The 22,033-nt window shown below is 40.5% G+C and overlaps 1 protein-coding gene and 1 long non-coding RNA gene across 3 annotated transcripts in view; both read left to right on the top strand.

Annotated features, from left to right (window-relative positions):
- Positions 1–22,033, top strand: part of LOC139473568 (uncharacterized) — a 481,685-nt gene that overhangs the window by 282,122 nt on the left and 177,530 nt on the right. The window lies entirely within an intron of this gene.
- Positions 41–14,126, top strand: LOC139460790 (proteasomal ubiquitin receptor ADRM1-B-like). The gene is made up of 10 exons (XM_071242267.1): positions 41–249; positions 3,471–3,587; positions 6,430–6,556; positions 7,585–7,647; positions 8,804–8,888; positions 9,686–10,008; positions 10,424–10,444; positions 11,139–11,299; positions 12,416–12,518; positions 13,561–14,126. The coding sequence occupies exons 1-10, from the start codon at positions 52–54 to the stop codon at positions 13,659–13,661; spliced, it is 1,299 nt and encodes a 432-aa protein (XP_071098368.1). The 5' UTR covers positions 41–51; the 3' UTR covers positions 13,662–14,126.

Below are 22,033 nucleotides of genomic sequence, written 5' to 3'. Positions count from 1 at the left end.
GATCACTTAAACGATCTCTGGATCGCACGTGCCGATTGTAATTATTTCAAGATGGCTGCGCTGTTTGGAACTTCGACGAGTGGCCGAACCCAGAGTAAAAATCTGGTTGAATTTAGGGCCGGTAAAATGTATATGAAGGAGAAAATGGTTCATCCGGATAAGAGGAAGGGTCAAGTATATGTGTATCAGTCTGATGATTCTCTTATGCACTTCTGTTGGAAAGATCGAACATCCGGCAATGTGGAAGATGTAAGCCATATATTATACTTCTATACAACTCATTCTATGTACTATACTTCAGAATTACAATATTTTTTATTTTTTTATATCTACACTGTTTGTTCAACTCATCATAAATTTTACAGAAGTAATGTTAAAATTCAGCTGTAGTAACTAATGCTTTTTTTCAACTCCTTTGGGAATGACGTTGATTATCGAGTTCACAACTATGAAATGTTGCATGGTAGATGGTATTAAGGAGAATACCATGACAAACTCCACCACGGCGCGTGGCATTGTTGCAGTGGAGGTGGAATATGAAGAATAGGTAACGAGATCACGCTGAATGGAGCTTGATAGTTCGAAATTGCCATATCATTCCACCTCACTTGTTAGTGTATTACTGTTAATGTCAACTCCTTTTATTATCAATGATGTAGACCTAAGCTCTGAGTAGAATAAATAGTCATGATTAACAAATTAAAAGTTTATTGTTATTGCGCGAGTGATAGCAATAATCATGGCCGTCCGAAAACGTATGATGAGCGAAAATCTATGATCCAATGATATATATAACTTAAAAAAACTCAGTTATGGGTCATGGTTCTCAAAAGGGTTCAAGAACCGAATACACGAGTGAATTGTAACAGCCCTAGACCTAATTGATAATAACCTTCACAGAGTCATGTTGGTCCACAAAGAACAATAGGTGGTCGGGGAGCCTAGTGGTTACATAAGAATTTGCTCACGTGAGGCACTGTCTTCATCAGCTGATGAACGTCAACAAATACAACTTCAATCCTTAATTGAAAAGACATTTCAGCTAAAAAGGAAAATATACATTCTCATCCCTGAATATGTGTAAAGCAAAGAAAGTGCACACTGATAAATTTGAGTCAAATGCTATACTTACAACTATTTGCAAAAAATTCAGTATTCAGGTGTTATTTTGTACACCAGGGCTGGATTCAAGAAAATAAACTGTAATAACCACAACAGATTAATCTAGGCATGTTAACGAAGTGCTGTAGTTTTTAGTGTTTGTTTAACACCACACTCAGCAATATTCCAGCTATATGATAGTGGTCTGTAAATAATCGAGTCTGAAGCAGACAATCCAGTGATTGAAACTATGCGTATTGATCTATGTAATTGGGATACAATAACATGCATCAGGCAAGTCAGCGAGCTTGACCACCCGATCCCAGTAGTTCCCTCTTACGACAAGCATATTTGCCTCTATGGCAAGCATGGGTTGCTGAAGACCTATACTCTACCTGGATCTTCATGGGTCTGCTCTAATTTGAGATTTTGCTACTACATGTTGTACATCATTTGAAAGGTCTAATCCTACTGTTTATAAATATGAGTGTTATGTTTATCACATTATCTAAATAATGCACTAATTATGTCTCCCCCAGAATGGAGGGAGTCATATTGTTTTTGGCACGGTTCCCGTCGGCGTCGGCGTCGGCGTTCCCACCGTTTCCGGACCATAACTCAGAAACCGTTTCATATTTTTTCGCGAAACTTTGTATACACATTAACCCAGCACTGAAGTGGTGCCTTTTGCTATTTAGAGATTTTTGACATTTTTATTTTTTCTCGTTTCCATGGAGATAACTTGAACATAGACTCTGAATGGGGGTAAGCTTGGTTTCCGGACCATAACTCGGAAACTGTTAAATATTTTTTCGCGAAACTTTGTATACACATTAACCCAGCACTGAAGTGGTGCCTTTTGCTATTTAGAGATTTTTGACTTTTTTTATTTTTTCTCGTTTCCATGGAGATAACTTGAACATAGACTCTGAATGGGGGTAAGCTTGGTTTCCGGACCATAACTCGGAAACTGTTAAATATTTTTTCGCGAAACTTTGTATACACATTAACCAGCACTGAAGTGGTGCCCATTAGTTGTTTGAAATTTCTAGGAGTTCTATTTTTGTCTCTGTTATTTAGTAATGGAGGGTGGGAATGAAGAGATGGGGTTTAACGTGAAGTAAACGAATGAATGGGGGTTAGGGGAGTGGGGGGAGACATATGTTTTTACGAGTAAAAACACTTTCTACTATTTTAATTAAGTATGTTTTTAAAAATTTAAGCTAAAACATCCATAACATCCAGATTAAGGACCATGGAAGAGAAAATTATGGCGATGTTTGGCAGTTTAAGATTTCATTATAGAGCTATCCACTAACTTGTTTCATTTTCATTGTTAAAATCATCAGAAAACGTGCAAAGATTTGGTCGATGTTTGGTATCGTTTGAAGACTGTGAACATGAATAATATTACAGAAACCTCGCCAGGAGTATTTTCGTTATTGTAATGTGATTGTTTTGGATAGAAATTGGTTTCTTATGATGAAAGTCTTTGTTTAAATTGTGTTATTTTGAATGTATTAAACAGGAAATTGCGACCTATGTTTAAAATATGGAACTTTTAAGACATATCATGCTAGGTTACGACCTGTGACAAAGGTTTCTCATGCATGTAACATGTGACGCTCAACTCGTTAATGCAAAAGCACATTACCTTCATTGTGGTAGGCTTTAGTTTGCTGTCCTTGTTATTTATTAAGCTTGTCTTCGTAAGGCTCCCACAAGCTGAGGTCTGTAGTTCCTAATGAAGTTCATGTAATTTGATAACATAGATTATCATATATTTGAATGTGCATAGAAAGCAGTGGTCACACAAATGAAGGCAATTTGCCGATCCATGGCTAATTGTGGAGATGTTTTTGTCATTTGAGTTAACAGAAGCATTGATTAGAACACCCTTGCTCTTGGTTATGTTCCTTGGTCCTTTGTAATGAATGCATTGTTGCTTGTCTTATTAACAGTCTAACACTGTGTCATTTATTGACTTTGGCAGTACTCTCCTAATTGCAGCCTTGTCTGCGAACAATTAGTGCTTGACCAACAGTCCGTTACAAAAGCTTTTGTCACTATTAGAGTCTGTTTGACACAAGGGTGTACCTAATTATTTTTGGTACAACGGTTAGAAGTGTATTTATTTCAAGTGTACAGATGCACCCTTTTGAATTAAGGTATGCTAAGAACATGAACAAGAAGGATACTTAACATGCTTAAGCTGGTGTAATTTCAAAGGTTTGCCTCTTCTTTTTCATTGATTTACAATACCCTTTTAGCTTCTAAATTGATTTATGTATAACAATTTGTTTTCACCCATAAATTGTATTTAATGTGGTGCAGGATTTGTATGTAGCTGCCCTCTCCATTTGTTTCAGGACCTTATCATCTTCCCTGATGACATTGAGTTCAAGCATGTCCCACAGTGCACCACTGGGCGTGTCTATGTCCTCAAGTTCAAGTCCTCTACCCGCAAGATGATCTTCTGGATGCAGGTAAGATTTGGGGGATGATAAATAGTAATAACAATGTGTCTATATTTGTTGCGCTAGACTCCATACAGAAGACACATGCTCAAAGCGCTAACATTATTACCCTGGTCAATGGATCAGTGTGCACTCACTTTTCATTCTACATCTTCATCTAGGAATTATGGACAGCACACTCTATTTTGAGTTGCAGCTCTTGCTAAACAAGGTTTAGCTGGTTGTGGGTTTGAATCTGTTTCATCCTGATTATGATCCTTGGTCAGAACCATATCCGCAGTTTCTATACCAATAGTACAGGGGCAGGTTTGATTTCGATGAGTGGACTTTTTGCGAAAATATTGCTTTTTCACGTGGCCCAGTCGACTAAGGCGCCACGATTCGCTGTGCAGAGTTGCCTCCCTTGGGCACACCAGAAACCTATGATTGTGGGTGCGAATCCCGGTTCGCACTGATTATGTGTCTAGGTTTGTTACCACCATACACATGCTCGTGGGTTTCACCGAAGTGGTAAACGTCTGAGACCTGCATCACTTCGGGATTTTCTCCCACATTAAGCTGACACGCTGTGATATAACTGGAATACTGTTAAAAGCGGCGTTAAACCCAACTCACTCAATCACTAGATATACATTTTGAGGCTAATTCAGGGGTTTCAGTGAGCCGTGCTCACTTTTTGTCTAGCCTCTTCTCCCACATTAAGCTGACTTGCCATGATAGAACAGGAACACTTCATCAAGTACAAAGTGGTATTGAATCCAGTCACTCATACAGTTATCTTCATGTCTACGTCTGGGGTCTCTGGGTGAAGTGATAGCCAGTATTATAATGAGTATGTGAAAGGTCTGCAGTGTTTATCAGTGCAGCTATCCACAAAATGTTAAGGTCCGGCACTCTGGGAGATTCACCTTGTTATCCCCCACCCCCAACAAAGTTGGCAGGGGATATAGAAATGGGTTCCGTCCGTGTGTGTGTGCTTGTGTGTGTGTGCGTGCTCGTGCGTGCTGAAATCGTTTCCGGAGCATAACTAAGAAACCGTTAAATATTTCTCTACGAAACTTTGCATGTCTATCAGACTCATGCTGAACTGGTGCCTTTTGCTATTTAGGAATTTTATAAATTTTGATTTTTTACGTTTCCATGGCAACAAGTTGGACATAGGTTCTCTAAGGGTGCTGTTCGTTTCCAGAGCGTAACTCAAAAACCGTTAAATAATTTCTTACAAAACTTTGCAGGTTTACCAGACACATACTGAACTGGTGCCTTTTGCTATTTAGGAGTTTTATAAATTTTTATGTTTTACGTTTCCATGGCAACAAGTTGGACTTAGGTTCTATAAGGGTGGTGTTTGTTTCCAGAGCATAACTCAAAAACTGTTAAATCCTTTCTTACAAAACATTGCATGTCTTCTAGGCGCATACTGAACTGGTGCCTTTTGCTATTTAGGAATTTTATAAATTTTTATTGTTTATGTTTCCATGACAAGTTGGATTTAAGTTTTAATATAGGATTGGTTTACTTAAGTAGTATAACAAATAAACTGTTAAATATTTCCTTGCCAAACATTGCATGTCTATATATAAAGCGCATACTGAAGTAGTGCCATTTGATATTAAGGATTTTTAGAAATGTTTATTTTAGAATTTCCATTGCAGCTATTTTGACATGGGCTAAGAGAAATGTTGGGTCAGTTACCTGGTTTGGGACCATAGCGTGTGAAATTGGCGGGGGATATAGATGACTTTGTCAACTATACGCTTGGTATTGATAAGTTTTGGTCAGATGGAGCAGTGAATGTGGTTTTGATCTCGTGTGGAAACCCTTTTTATCGGATATCATATCATTTCCATCTCAATAGTACTTTTCAATATTTGGATGAAAACTTGTCATGTTAACATGGTCAAAGAATTATACAGACATTAAAGCAAACTGTTAGAGACTCGAACAAATATATACTGTATACATGGTAGGCTACTAAACTTGATACCACCTCTGTGGTCTAGTGGTAGGGCGTCCACTCGGAGTGCGGAAGGTCCGGGGTTCGTTCCCCGGCCGTGCCATACCAAAAGACGTTAACAGATGGTACTTGTTGTTACCCTGTCTGGCACTCAGCATTAAGGGGCTAAAGAGTCAGTCAAAATACTGTGTCTGAGTGGGGTATTCATGTTAAACTGCGGCATGGTATCTCAGTGGGCTTGCACTATAATCGGCATCAGTCTGGACTAGTACAAGGAGCCACACACACGTATAATATTATAATATTATAAGTGCAATAATCTTGGATGCAATTTTAAACCCCATTTCATCTCACTAAACTTGAGAACCTGTGAAGATTCGGGTTAGAACTTGTCTTCAGCATCCCATTTGTCCTAAGAGGCGACTAACAGGAATGAGTGGTCAGACTCGCTCACTTTGTTGTTGCGTGTCACCGCAAGCCTCAATGTTAAATTTTTTTCCACTGAGCCACATGACAGTGTCCAATTAAAAAAAATAAACCTACATGGAGAAGGGGTGAAATTTTGACTAGCCAGACTGGCGATTTATGTTTCGTTTCAGCAAGCCTTTTGAAATTTTAACCGGCCAAGGGGCAATGGGCAAGCATTTAAATCAACTCTTTGCATATTGTATCATGGCCTTCCATTTCACTGCACCTCTAATCTTTATTGTGTATTTTAGCCAAATTATTACATCAATGACTGTGGTTTTCAGAGTAAGATAGTGAAAATCAGTACACAAATACAATTCATGAAAATATTAACTGTCTGGTAACAATAACATGTTAGTTGACAAGAATATGAAAATTTCGCTGTTTGTTTTCACCTGTCTAAATGGTTTCATTGGTCTGCTGCAGGAGCCTAAGAGTGATAAAGATGAGGAACACTGCAAGAAGGTAAATGAGTACCTCAACAATCCTCCCACCCCTGGATCATCCCGTGGAGCTGGAGGCAGTGGTTTGCCATCAGAGCTCTCAGGTCTTGGTAAGTCATTCCACAATAAGTAGATTGACATAATTAATAAACATTATGTATTTACAAGTTAGCCGGAGGGTCTTCTTGCGTATTCGTTGCCTGGAAATTTGATTTGGAAATAGTGCTAGCAGGTTTCAGATGTGTAATTTTACATGCATATTTTCGGAAAAAACATGTTTATTGACATTGTCAATATAAAAGGTAATTTTCTATAGCTCTCTCTTTGTACATTTTCTCATACAACTGGAATGACATGGAATGTCATTTCAATTGTTATAGAAACTAATAGATGGATCATGACACCATAAGCTTCCATGGCAACGGAACACATCATGTCCATGATGTATAACAAAGTCAAATTGTTCTCTGACAAATATTTATTAATTGCAATGTGTGTACAGTCGAACCTCATTATCTTTAACACTATTATCTCGAATGTACCAATATCTCGAACCTAGTCTCCAGTCCCGACTGCCTTACTATATATAACTACGTATATCTGTCTGGATATTCATGCCTCATTTTCTCGAATGTCCGGATATCTCAAAGTTACAACATGGTCCCACTGGTTCGAGATAACAGGGTTCAACTGTATATACAGTAAACTACAGTTTTAACGAACTCAAAAGGACCACTACATTCAGTTCGTTATAACTGCAGTTCATCGTAAGCATATGAACAGTAAATGGTCGGGACAAAAATGAAACAGTTCATTATAAATGTAGTTTACTGTTTACTATAATTATGATTATGGATCTACCATGTTTTTCAAATTTGGTCCCAAATTTCAGTGCTTTAAACATGTTAAATACTATCTAAAATATTTTCTACTAATCACATTGGGACCAAACACTCCCATTCATATTGTATAATGCCCTCTAAGTTCGCCAACATGTTGACAGACAGTTTTATGTCATTGTTGTCCTTAAAAATAGGACTAAAATTGATTAGGGTAAACATTATTCTGAAACATTTGTATATTTGTTTGTGACCTGTAATCAGGGACGGAAGGTGTATCCTTTCAAATCTGTTTTCAGGGGAGCAGGATCTGCAAAGTATTCTGGGAGGGATGAGCCAGCAGCAACTGATGCAGCTCCTGGGTAAGGTTGTGGCCAGGAGAATCCTGGATGATTTGTATTGTGTCTATGTAGAATGATGTTTGATACAGTGATGGTTAATGTTTTTTCACTATACAACACCATATCATTGTATATAGTCTGTGTTTCACTGTACAAGACCATCTCCATGGTCTTGAGGTAGAGCATCTGCCCGGAGAGTGGAAGGTCCAGGGTTTGTTCCCCCGGCCACGTCCTACGGAAAGACATTAAAAAATGGTACTTGTTCTTAATTTGCCTGGCGCTAGGCATTAAGGGGCTGGTCGGCTCGGAGTTGGTGTACTCTGTCTGAGTGGTGTATTCATGTTAAACTGCTGCGGCATGGTATCTTAATGGGCTAGCACTAATCGGCATTAGTACGAACTAGTACAAGCAGTCTCTCTCACACACACACACACACACACACACACACACACACACACACACACACACACACACACACACACACACACACACACACACACACACACACACACATGCATGCACATCACTATATGTGCAATAATCTTGATCGCAACGTTAAACCCCACTTTACCTTACCTTCACTGCTCAGCAGTGTTGTGACATGGTCTGTGTTTCAGGGTACAACAGTATTGTGACATGGTTTGTGTTTCAGGGTACAACAGTATTGTGACATGGTTTGTGTTTCAGGGTACAACAGTATTGTGACTTGGTCTGTGTTTCAGGGTACAACAGTATTGTGACATGGTTTGTGTTTCAGGGTACAACAGTATTGTAACTTGGTCTGTGTTTCAGGGTACAACAGTATTGTGACATGGTTTGTGTTTCAGGGTACAACAGTATTGTGACATGGTTTGTGTTTCAGGGTACAACAGTATTGTGACATGGTCTGTGTTTCAGGGTACAACAGTATTGTGACATGGTTTGTGTTTCAGGGTACAACAGTATTGTGACATGGTCTGTGTTTCAGGGTACAACAGTATTGTGACATGGTTTGTGTTTCAGGGTACAGCAGTGTTGTGACATGGTCTGTGTTTCAGGGTACAGCAGTGTTGTGACATGGTCTGTGTTTCAGGGTACAGCAGTATTGTGACATGGTCTGTGTTTCAGGGTACAGCAGTATTGTGACATGGTCTGTGTTTCAGGGTACAGCAGTGTTGTAACTTGGTCTGTGTTTCAGGTGGTGTAGGTGTTGGAGGTCCTGGCGGTGGCCTGCCGTCGCTCATGGTGCGACCTGGTAGTGCTCAGTCGACTGTTTCAGAACCGTGAGTACAACTGAGACTTTCAGCATGTTCTGGGTTAAAATTTTACATAGCATGGTCAGTCCTTCAGCTGTATAGCGACATCATAGCTACAGCGTTGTTTTCTATGATTGGTGTAATAATCCTAAGCGGTCCGTTGCTCATTGTTGAAGCGCTTCACAATAGAAAATACACACTATTTTTTAGCCTTTTAGTGATGTCAATCACTGTTTTGTCAGGTCCAGACTTGATTATTTATAGGCTGACATGTAACCAGAATATGAATGAGATTTTAAGCAATAAACAAACAAGTTGGTCTTGGATTGGATTTTGGTTACTTGTCAACTACTACGGACGTTTGTCCATTGTTCATGAGCAAAAGATCTAACTGTTCCTGGTATTTGCATTTTAGCATAGGAACTTATTAATCGATAATTGCTTTAATCAGAAGTTGTAGAATGTGTTTTGGTGTTAAGTTTTCAATAATTGGGCTAGTTTCATTTACAGGTTAAACCCTCACATTTTGATGTATTTTTCTCAACCTATCCCCATTAAATACCTAAAACTTTTCATTTTCTCTTACAAAAAAGCTTGTGAAGATCTTCAGTAACCCATGATTGATGTAAGAGGCGACTAATGGGATTGTATGATCAGGCTCACTGACTTGATGAATGAATTGTGTAGATTGATGCTCATGATGTCAGTTACGAGATTGTCTGGTCCAGACTTAATTGTTTCCAGCCAGCCATCATATGGCTGGAATAGTGCTGAGTGTGGCATTAAAACCAAACAAACATTTACAAATATCCTGACTGTTCCAGGCCAATGCGAGCTCAGTCATCCAGTGGAAGCCGGAGTACAGCAACGGCCGACAGTGTGATGTCCCAGCCCCGCCCCCTGACAGCAGCAGCCCTGCCCTCACAGCAAGCTGCCAGCACTGCCACGCCCGTCACACCCTCATCAAGTGGGAGTGGGACTGGTAGCAGCGGTACTGGTAGCAGTGGTACTGGTAGCAGCGGTACCGGCAGCGGCGGGGGCAGCAGTAGCAGCAGTAGCAGCACAGCGGCCGCTTCCACCAGTGGAGGTGCAGGAAGGCCACAGATACAGCTCAGTGATCTACAGAATATACTCTCCACCATGAACGGTATGTAGGGACCTATGCTTGTTGCGTGAGGTAACTGAATTGCTCATTGTCTTCCTTGGTTGACATACTTTGGCAGATTCTGGCTTATCATATCAATCACTGGATTGTCTGATTCAAGTACTTACCGACCACTGTCACATAGCTGGAATATTTCTGAGTTGGTCGTTAAGCAACAAACAAAACTGTATGCAAGTTATAACCAGTTGGCCTTGTTCAGAACTATGGGCTATTGGAGTATTATTATTTTTATGGTTAAAACATTTCTTGGGGATTATGACATTATGCAGTTGGTGAACTGGGAAACATTGCCCAACATTGTTATGCTATTCTGTTCACTATTCTGTAGCTTAGATATTATATCAAACACTTGAAAACAATAACTAACCATGTTCATATTTGTTTTCCTGTTTTTCAGTGCCAGCTTCACAAAAGGAAGGTGTGTACAACAATCTTGATTATTTATCCAGGGATGTCATGTGTCATTAGGTTTTCTGTGGGTGAAAACATTACGAGTGTTGGTATGAAATGGATTAATGAGGTACTTTGTTTGCTATTATTAGTGGAGGAGATGTATTTCTTGAAAACAATTTATATTTACCCGACTAAAACCCCTGTGAAGATCCAGGTCAGAATTTGTCTTCAGCAACACCATGCTTATCATAAGAAGCGACTGACAGGATCAGGTGGTCAGACTTGCTAACTTGGTTGATGCATGTCATCGTGTCCCAACTGCGTAGAACGATACTCATGATGTCTATCCAGATTTCATTATTTACAGACAGCTTTCATATCGCTGTAATATTGCTGACTAAAGGTCCTCATGTCTAAAATGTGTGAGGAGTTGCCTCCCTTAGCCTTGCCAAGATTTGTGTTGAGAGCTAAAATCCCAATTTTGCCCAATTATGAGCCATGATCTATGATCTGTTAGCACCAAAGTATTACTTACGGGTATTCACCAGAGTCGTAAGGGTCCACAATCTTTTTCTGTTTGGGGTTTTCTCCAGCATATTGCTGAGGTGCCATGATGTTAATGACATAATGTAAACACAACTCACAAATCAAATGTTAAAACATGTTACAAACCAACATCATTTACTTTTGTTATAACCTCATGTTCTAACCTTGTACAGGTCTAGACCTTGCCCAGGCACTCAGTCCCGAAGCTATGATCCCCCTGTTGGCCAACCCCGATATCCAGAAGAAGCTGGTGGAGTTCCTTCCAGAAGGAGAGTCTCTTCCCAAAACCGAGACTGAGCTCAAAAACACCATACAGTCCCCCCAGTTCAGCCAGGTAACTGATCCTTCTGACCGACATGCTTGTTCTGACCGACATGCTTGTTCTGACAATATGATGGTTTTGTCCTACATGTACATATCGAGGGATAGATATTAACACGAGCCCAGTTGCCAAAACCTGTTTCATTGATGTTAAAGGTATCCTAAGGGCTGGTAGAGTTTCGAACATTTTGTTCTTGCATGGTATCGGGGCGGTCAGGTAGCCTAGTGGTTAAAGCGTTCGCTCGTCCAGCTGAAGACCCGGGTTCGATTCCCGACATGGGTACAATGTGTGAAGCCCATTTCTGGTGTCCCCCGCCATGATATTGCTGGAATATTGCTAAATCGGCGTAAAACCATACTCACTCACTCTTGTATGGTATCACTATTTGGGCTGGTAAACTTTCTTGGTTAATTTCTATGCCTGGTATCTGGAGGGAGGGGGATGAAAGGTCTCCTTATAAGAATGACTAGTGACTTTGTTATATAATTTAAGCATTCATACTTTAATGTTCACCATCATCAGATACAGATACACTCTGAATCTGAATATACCCGTGATAATTCCGGGGGAGAATAGGTCTTCAGCAACCCATGCTTGCCGTAAAAGGTGACTCTGCGGGATCAGGTGGTCAGGCTTGCTGACTTGGTTGATGCATGTCATCGATCCCAATTGCGTGGATCGATGCTCATGGCATTAATCACTGGATTGTCTGGTCCAGACTTGATTATTTACAGTCTGCAGTCATACAGCTGGAATATTGCTGAGTGCAGCGTTAAACAACAAACCAACCAACTGAATCTGAATCATATCTTGAAATTAATTAATACAATCTATGCTTTGAGTCATGCCTTGTGTTCAAGTTATCCTTGAATGTTAAAAAGTTATCGTTGAGTGGTAATTTCTTGATTTTGATGTGTAGTCATCCTTTGGCTGAGTACCTAAAAAATATTCGTCATCACAGAGAGACATTGGTAAAATATAACCAAGGCATATGCTCATCAATGAAATGCAAGGACAAGATAAAATTTAGATATGAAATTAATAAAATATTTTGGCGAGACTTTTCATGAGCGCATTTAAAAATCTAGGTGAAACAGATTGAGTGTTACTCTTCACTGAATGTTCTAGGCCCTGACTTCCTTCAGTGCAGCACTACAGTCCGGCCAGTTAGGTCCGCTGATGACACAGTTTGGGCTTGGGGAGGATGTCGCCAACGCTGCTGCAGAGGGAGGTATGTTACAGATGGCATAGCTTCATCTACGCACGTCTCCAACATTGTTTCAATCAGGGAAGGAGTGTCCTGAGAATTGGACCTGTTTTATACATTTCATATTTAGATTGATATTCATTTGGCGTCATTGTGAATTCTTCACGGGATTGTTTCCTCCATCACCCTTGACTACTTACTGTGGATTTATGTAATAGTGACACATGTCTGTTGGTTTATTTAGTCAAGTAATGGAATGAGGCTGTGTAGAACTCAGAAATCAAATGAATCCAATTTGTGCATGAATTTTGTGAGAACCCTACCACTGCCCGATATTGAAGGAATGCATTGAGTATACGTCAACAAGGCTGTGGTATATATGCGGGAGAAATTCTGCCATGTGTAATCTGAGCGCTCATTGGTCTGAACACTCTGGAACCAGGCCTTGGCTTGATTTGGTGATTACAAATAACGACTACCCTATGGGACGGGTGTTTTACAGATAATGTAAAGGATGTGGTGCCGACAAACCTGTGATGTATTAACGATGTGTTGGTATAAAAAAAGGTGTATGAGTTTCTATCACCATTAAAGCTTTGATGTATGAAATAATCACAATAGGTTACATGTATTGCTGGAAATATTGTCCTGCAATTCGCTGTGCAGAGTTGCATCCCTTGGACATGCCAGAAACCTATGATTGTGGTTTCGAAGTCCGGTTTCTAGGTTTCTCAGCACAATACCTGTACTCATGTGTTTCACCGAAGTGGTAAACGTCTGACGCCAGCATCACTTCGGCCTTCGTTCCGCATTAAGCTGCCATTTACTCACCCACATACTATTGCCTGAAATTGAATCTGTTTGGACACCATGATGTCAAGTGAGAAACATTCTTGATTTGTTATTTATAAGAAGCAACTACACCACAAAGTGGACGTGTATTGTCTGGTGATAGAGGAACGCAGTGTATACAAACTCCTGAAGTACTGACAATGTAAGTCAGCGTCCAGTTTTCATTTGCACCTGAAACCCAGCATTAATATTGCTATATTGTGTGATGTTGCAGACCTGGAAGCGTTTGTGAAGGCCATGCAGGAGGGCATGAAGAAGAAGGACAAGGAGGAAGACAAGGATAAGGACAAGGGGGAGGAGAAGATGGAGCAGTGACGAGGCCCACCCTTCCATACACAGTGCTGCACACTTCATGCTGACTCCCTGCTTGTCAAAAACTATCCTTTGCATGATTTTCTTGATTTTGTAAGTCATCAAATTTCAGGGTTAGAACTTAACACTAGCCTGCTAGCCCGAATACAAATTGTGACATCTCCCCATGTTTTATCTTTACAAGGGCATTTTATCTTCACCCGGGCTAGTAGAGTTTAGTTCTAACCCTGAATTTGAAATAATAAATAGCCATTTTGTATTGCATGGTTGCATATTATAATCATACGGTTTGGTTCTCATATCAGGTCTTGAATGAATGCTTAGCGTTTTCTGAGACCAAAATATATAATGATCGGGAGGTGCCACTGTAGAGGCCACTAGCTTGGTTGTTCATATAATTTCAAATACAATACTGATGATGTGTGCCATATGATGTGGTTTACAGCCAATAAAATGTATTGATATTTATTGTTTCTTTTTACATTTATGTAATTATTTATTATTAATGTCAGTGTCTGCCTCTAGGCCCTCATTGATATTTGTTTCGTTGTGGACTTCACTTCCAATGAGTCTGTATTTATCTCCAACTACTATGAAGGACTATGCCCTTTGGTTCAACATGCAGGATTTGACCCCTGACATGATCAAGTACATAAGTATGGTATATATTGCTGAGTGCAGAGTTTAACAACAAGTAAACAAACAAACACTTATGAAAATAACCATGGGACAGTGTTGTTCATGTTTTGTGTGAAATACTTCCTAAAGTCCTCTCAGTCTTTACCCTTTACTTTCAGTTTCATAATGCAGAATTTCAGAATTCAGCGTTCCTACTGGGATTGGGAATAAATGTCATATGTTGAAATCATTTGGCCATGCTACATTTCCAAGTGGGTTATCAACAGATTCTAGGTCAGAATAGGTCCCAAGCACCCCATACTTATCATAGAAGCAAACAACTAAGGATCGGGTGGCCAGGCTCGCTGACTTGGTTTATGCATCTCATCATATCCCAATTGCGTGGATCACGTCTGGCGGACATATACTACACTTTTTGTAGGGACATTTTATTTTCATCTCCCCATGATGCACAAAAGTGAATCACATAAGAAGTAAAGCATGTATTTAAATATATCTGACATATCTGATAATCCCTATCAAAAGTTGAGTAGTATAGATGGAATACTGCCTGGTAAACATTCACCATCACACAGTTTACTGCTAAATCTATAATTACACCATCGGAATACACGACCACGTATTATGTACACTTGCTCAAGTCTCTAAGGAAATAATTATATAATTTCTAGATTATACAAATAATAAGAATACGTTATCCTCATACTATCCCCTCATCTTTATTTGCCTATAAAAGGATAGCCTTGTTACCCTATACCCATGGACTTATCATTCAGTACAGCCTTGGAACAAGGTTTGTTTGTTTGTTTGTTGTTGAACGCCACACTCGGCAATATTCAAGCTATATGACGGCGGCCTGTAAATAATCAGACATCTGTCTGGACCAGGCAGTCCAGTGATAGATATCATGAACATTGATCCACTTAACTGGGATACGATGACATGCCTCAACCAAGTCATCAAGGCTGACCACCCGATCCCGTTAGTCGCCTCTTAAAAGAAGCATGGGTCGCTGAAGACCTATACTAACCCGGATCTTCAGGGGTCGTTGTATATTGGATCAAGGCTATGTCATGGGCAACGTGTACTGACCCGGTACTCTTAAGCGCACTTCCACTAAGTCTTCCTACAATGAATATAGACTTCCGTAAACAACGATGTGATGAACTGCTTACGGCGAAATGTATGGTTGCCCTTGATTATCATTAGAGGGAATTTCACACGAGGACCAGCGTGGAAGATAGTTGATCATTTGCCCTGATCATGACCCCTGGTCTGTCGGAATTATGTAAACGGCTACATGCGTCACCGCCGGTTCTCTCCACACGTGAACCTGATATAACCCCAATAGTCACCAAAGCTTCGTTAAATCTTACTCTCTGTGATTTTGTTTTGAAATAGCAGTATTAATTTAAGAGCCATTTACCAAATCCAAACACTCTGTTCGCTTAACCATCATGCGAGGAATCCGAAATCCGAAACTTCAACGACCATGAATGGACACAAGCATAACAATCATGATTCATAGTACAGTAAACTACGGTTATAACGAACTCAAAGGGATTACTAATTTTTGTTCGTTATAACCGTAGTTCGTTAGAAGCATATATACAGCATAACTACAGCAAATAGTCGGGACCAAAAAGTAAGTTCGTTATATCCGTCAGTTCGTATAACCGTAGTTTACTGTAATATAATAAAGAAACAATCGGGGCGAACCAGCTGAACCTTGATGAACTTTGATAAAGCAAAAGCTTTTTGGAATGGTCCTACGTCATGAAATAATATAAAACTATCAGGATTTACACTTTGATTTCAAATGAGTTTGACGTGTTAGGAATAAAACTTTACGCCAGTCTAAAAGACCAGGAAAAAAACAGCAAATATTAATAGACTTCTTGTAAGCTGGAAAACATGACTCCCAAACAGGTAAATTTACAGTTTAAGAACCATTAGTATTATCTACTCAAGCGCATTTATCATCTTGTGTCCCACAACCCATCACAGAAATGAATCGGGGGCACGGGTGGCCCAGTCGTCTAAGGCGCCCCCCGATTCCCTGTGCTGAGTTTCGTCCCTTAGGCACACCAGAAATCTATGATTGTGGGTTCGAATCCCGGTTCGCCCCGATTATGTTTCTAGGTTTGTCAGTACCATATCCGTTCTCGTGGGTTTCACCTAAGTGCTAAACGTCTGAGACCTGCATCACTTCCAGCTTTCCTCTCACTTTAAACTGACACGCCGCGATATCACTGGAATACTGTTAAAAGCGGCGTTAAACCAACTCACTCACTCACTCATTCACAGAAATGTATCAATAACCTAGACAAACATTCTTTAAATGTATTTTGAATGACAAAACTGACAGAATAAAAAAGATGTAACTTTGTTACGTCTTAAAATAATGGGCTTTGTTGAATCCTTATAACTTTCAAACTTGAGACCCGCCATTCAAGTTTAGAAACCTCTGAACCAATCCATATATAAATGATTACTTCAGACAAGGAGCTTACATAAACCACGAATTATCAGGTTGCCAATTTCTTATTGGAACGAAATATTACAGAAATGGGGGTAGATTATTCATAAAAGGTAATGTTGATCCCAATATATGATGTTTGAACCGAGAAGACTTACTCATCAGTTTGAAGAGGTAGACCCTTCTACAGAGCACAAAGGTATACATACTCATAATCATCATGAAAGATATTTGTTGTGTGACTGAATTCAATCAATCAGTTTATTCGGTAATAAGGCCTCAGGCCCACGTACAGATATATACAATTTAGTTTCACATCAATTGCTGCATGAAATAATATTTACAGGTAAGAAGAACGAAGACAGATAGCATCTTTAACATAAGATTGATTGAAAGAAAATCTATAATATTTAAGGTACTTTCTTAGATTAACAGTGAGTGAGTGAGTATGGTTTTACGCTGCTTTTGCAATACTCCAGCAATATCACGGCGGGTGACAGAAATGGGCTTCATACATTGTACCGCCCCCTTAGATTAACAGAATGTTGATACAAACTGTCCACTGTCTTATTTGACAAGTGTACCAGTTACCCCTTGGCTGGTCAAAGCCCAAACATCTAGTGCTACGGTCGTAAAGACAAGGGCTAGGGACATACTTCATTTAAAAAAAGGTCTCATCCTTGTGATGGGCCGCTTAAAAAGGTGACATGACACCGACCTTTGCAGTGGAGAGAGCTTTGCCCTTTTAGCATTCTCTGGTGTGTATATTTCTTTTTCAAATCAATGTGACTTATTTGCATGTTTATTCTTAATATTTTGAAAAATCTACTTTTACTTTACAACTAGTGTGCACAGGGTTTAAATTTTGTGAGTGAGTGAGTGAGTGAGTGAGTGAGTATGGCTTTACGCCGATTTTAGCAATATTCCAGCAATATCACGGCGGGGGACACCAGAAATGGGCTTCACACATTGTACCCACCTCGGGAATCGAACCCGGGTCTTTGGCGTGACGAGCGAACGCTTTAACCACTAGGATACCCAACAGCCCCTTTAAAAATTGTGTGAATATAATGACCATAAGAAGAACAAGGTTGTTCGTGATATCACTATTTGCACTAAACATCATTGTCCTAAACGGTGGGGTAGTCTGGTGGTTAAAGCGTTCGCTTGTCTCGCCGAAGGCCCGAGTTCGATTCCCCACATGGGTGCAATGTGTGAAGCCCATGTTTGGTGTCCCCCGCCGTGATTTTGCTGGAATAGTACTAAAAGCGTCATAATACGATACACACCCCATGTAGATATTTGTAGAAAAATTACAAGTTAATACTCTTGCACAATGGCCGAGAAATATTTGAATTCAATGTATTCAAAACCAGTCTGTATGATGACAAATGGGCAAGTACAGCAAGCTATATTCCAGCTTAATCACATTTAGAATTGCTCTTATCTAAAACCGAAAAAAACAAACATAGACTGGCTGTTCGACAAGTGAATATTCAGGTAACCCTATTAAACGACGTGGTTCGCGGCATTGATGGTGATTTGATTGTCTGCTTCCATGGAGCCACGTCGTCAGAAATTGAAAGTATTTCTTTTACCGATTTTCGGTGACAAGCACCGCTCTAAAATAAGCGCCCACGGCGATAATTGCTCATATATTGGCTAGTGAACAATCCCAATTAGCACCCCTTCCGATTGATCAATGTACACAAGACTTATTTATTCGCGCATAATACGCACTCGTGTGTTATATGAACCCTTAATTATGGGCAGTTAAATTCTGAAAAAATATATCTGTCGTATATAAACATTTCAGTCTGTCAGCATAAACCGCGAAATTTATCTTTCAAATCTGTTTTTTTTTCATCAAAATAATATTCTAACAAGAGCCCCCTGTCTCTAATTTTGAGAGCGCTCAGGGCGCTTATTCCGTCGAATACGGTACTTATATTTTCAAATCAGCACAAGTATAAAATATATAACACTACATCCAGTTCCGGAGGGGATTTTCAAAACAGGCGTACGATGAATCTAACAGTGGATGTGTCCTGGAAGCAGATCAAACTAAATGTCCCTTGCGTTTCCAATAATTCTTATATTTCTCTGCTGGTTCCTGGCATTGGAACAGACCCCTTTATAGTTGCTATGGCGATGGCTGGAGCCACCTTGGTGTGTCTCCTACAAGATCCGAGGATGGTCTTCGTTGTCTCCCACATTGGTCTATAGAGCAGAAGGTTAAAGCATATCCTGAAGTTCGAATACAAGTTGCTTAGAAAAATCGCCACATACACTACGTAATTGTGTCCACTGGCGAGAATTGGCAAGCGAAAGAAATAAGTTATATGGTAAACTATAAATACAACACTGTTACAGATGGATAAGATGAAGATGAACTTGGCTAGCTTCCCTCTCTGGTGTATAAGGCGACTGGTGGATCCATTCGGACGCGCGCGGGCGATTATCATGGCAAGAAACCAAGCGTTTGCAGCCGCAGATCCGATTCCAAGAATCGTATACAGAACTGTCAACCAAAGAGAAGAGAAGAATTGGCATCCGTTTGCTGCCATGTCACTGTTGAAGAAGGGACTACAACCTGCCAGTATGCTCAACACCCCGGAGCAAATGATGAACACTATTCCCCTTCTTTGATTCATCAACTCTCTGTATCCCGAGATCTTGTAGATAGCCAGATGCAGATTGAGACTGATACCAAGTAGAAGTAAAAGTGACGCAGTCATCAATATCTGATTAAATACCGCAAAGTAATTCTTCAGAAATCCTTCCAACCACAATTCGAGGACGTGGAAGATTACGGCGGAGATTTGCCGCAGCAAACATACTATCTGCTCATAAAAAAGGAGCAATCTTGAAAATTTCCCGAGTGATTGAGTCTTTCTGATAACCACGAGGAGAAATATGCTACCTGCCGTGGCCAATAGAGAGCACACAAACGACGCCATGACAACCTGGTTGGAGTTTTGCAATAATGAATAACACTTCTTCATGGTATGAACACTGAATTTCGCAACGTATATACACAACGACAAGGACAGAGAATAACCAGTCTCGGTTATCCGACGAAACAGATTCCGGTGGGCGTAAAAGGCACAATCACGCTGAAGATTATATAAATGGATTACTGAAAATCAGTCATGACACCAGGTGTTTCGCGAAAAGGGTAAGCATGCCCTGTCCCACTGGCAGCACCCGCCACTCACACAATTTGCACTAAAAGGTAAGTTAATTCCCTGACACCGGGAACCGAGAGATGACAGCTTCTAAATAGAATATCCAGTTCCGTACTTGAACGCTCTAGTTGAATTGCTGAGCGAGGTAATGCATGCAGACCAGAGAGGGTCTCCTTTCATGGAAAACACATCTACTCGAGATTTTATACCAAAGTGTGTGCACTGTCCGTGTTTTCCTGTCTGTATATTTTCAACTAAGAATGCCAATTTCCAACACGGGCTTGGCTGGCAGGCTTAGCTGAACACGAACCAAACTGCTCCTCCCTCTGTAATCGGTGGATGTAACCAAGTAATAAACCAATATGGGCAGCTCATTCACAAGGTCGGGGATCTTATTAACGACTGTTGCATAAGTCTTCTTGTCTTGTTCGTTTGGATTAGTTGATTTAATGAGTACATTGGTGACACCTGAACTTGTCAAGGTTGTGAAACAAGACGATGGTCTAATTGGTAGGTTGAGTCTACGTTACTTAATGACCGTCTTAGGTAATGCGTGATCTCACATTTGGTGTTGGTGAATAGGGTTTTGTTATGAGAGTTGGTGTGATTCAACGTATTGTCATGCGCACTGACCAAGACGTGTTGACTGCGTCAAGATCGACGTAGTAGCTGAGAAACTGCCCGCCTATCACGAAGCCGAGCCCAGGGACCAGTACGGGACATCCACACTACATACGACCCTTGAAGATCTGGGTCAGAAGAGGTCTTCAGCATCCCATGCCTTAACGGCGACTATACTTGTCGCATGAGGCGACTAACGGGAATCGGACGGACAGGCTCGCTGACTTGGTTGCATGTCATTGTATCCCAATTGCGTGGATCGATGCTCATGATGTCAATCACTGGATTGCCTGATCCATACAGGATTATTTACAGACCGCCCTCATATAGATGGAATATTGCTGAGTGGGGCGAAAAACAACAAACAAACAAACAAACAAACACGCTGCATGCCTGTGTAGTAGGAAAAGTGTTACAGAACATAGGTGAAGTGGGGTGTACCAGTCGATACTCTTGCCGCTTTTGTAGTGCTACCCCACAGTTTAACACGGATATCCCACTGAGATACATGACACTGATTCCGACAACCGCCCTTGTTTATTCCTCGTGGTTAAAGCGTTCGCTCGTCACGCCGAAGACCCGGGTTCGATTCCCGACATGGGTACAATGTGTGAAGCCCATTTCTGGTGTCCCCCGCCGTGATATTGCTGGAATATTGCTAAAAGCGGCGTAAAACCATACTCACTCACTCACTATTCCCTTATGTCGAGCGCCAGGCAGGTTAACAAAAAGTACTTTTAACGTCATTTCTGTGACGCCATATAAAGTTTTAAATCAAGTTATATTTTATAAAGTATGCACCCTCCGACGGCAGACGCAAGACTGAGTGGTCTCAACATGTTATCATCTCCCTTTTATACCGCGAGCGCCCATTAATCATTTTTGAAAAGATGGATCTTACTTGTATTCAGCTTCTCTGAGTGGTCAATTAGGTAAGAGAAATTGTTCACACATCAGGGTGTATCAGATCTAACTTTCGGTACTTGACATTTCGGTATCAACATGACATGTATTATTATGATGTTGTAAAAGATACGGAGGTTGCAAGTAACTTATTCAACCTTTAAAACTTGGATGGGTGGCCCAGTCGTCTAAGACGCCGCAATTCGCTGTGCGGAGTTGCGTCATTTGGGCACGCCAGAAACCTATGATTGTGGGTTCGAATTCCGGTTCGCCCCGGTTATGTGTCTAGGTTTGTTATCACCATACACGTGCTCGTGGGTTTCACCGAAGTGGTAATCGTCTGAGGCCTGCATCACTTCGGGATTTTCTCCCACATTAAGCTGACACGCCGTGATATAACTGGAAATAACTCACTTACTCATGAGCTTAGATCTACCAAATTGTTGGGATACGATCAACCAAGTCAGCGAGCCTGACCACCCGATCCCGTTAGTCGCCTCTTACAACAAGCTTAATCGCCTTTAACGGCAGGCATGGGTTGCTAA

This window comes from Haliotis cracherodii, unplaced genomic scaffold (genome assembly GCF_022045235.1).
Source record: "Haliotis cracherodii isolate W230 unplaced genomic scaffold, xgHalCrac1.p SCAF_1, whole genome shotgun sequence".
NCBI classification, from domain to species: Eukaryota; Metazoa; Mollusca; class Gastropoda; order Lepetellida; family Haliotidae; genus Haliotis; species Haliotis cracherodii.
The sequence above is the reverse complement of the archived record's forward strand: the minus strand, read 5'-3'. Positions and strand labels throughout refer to the sequence as shown.

Bases quoted from the DNA above. Each gene is read 5' to 3' on its own strand.
- LOC139460790 (XM_071242267.1), top strand. From the start codon at position 52: ATGGCTGCGCTGTTTGGAACTTCGACGAGTGGCCGAACCCAGAGTAAA. The intron at 7,648-8,803 runs GTAAGGTTGTGG...TCTGTGTTTCAG, and splicing joins GCAACTGATGCAGCTCCTGG to GTGGTGTAGGTGTTGGAGGT. The intron at 10,009-10,423 runs GTATGTAGGGAC...CCTGTTTTTCAG, and splicing joins TATACTCTCCACCATGAACG to TGCCAGCTTCACAAAAGGAA.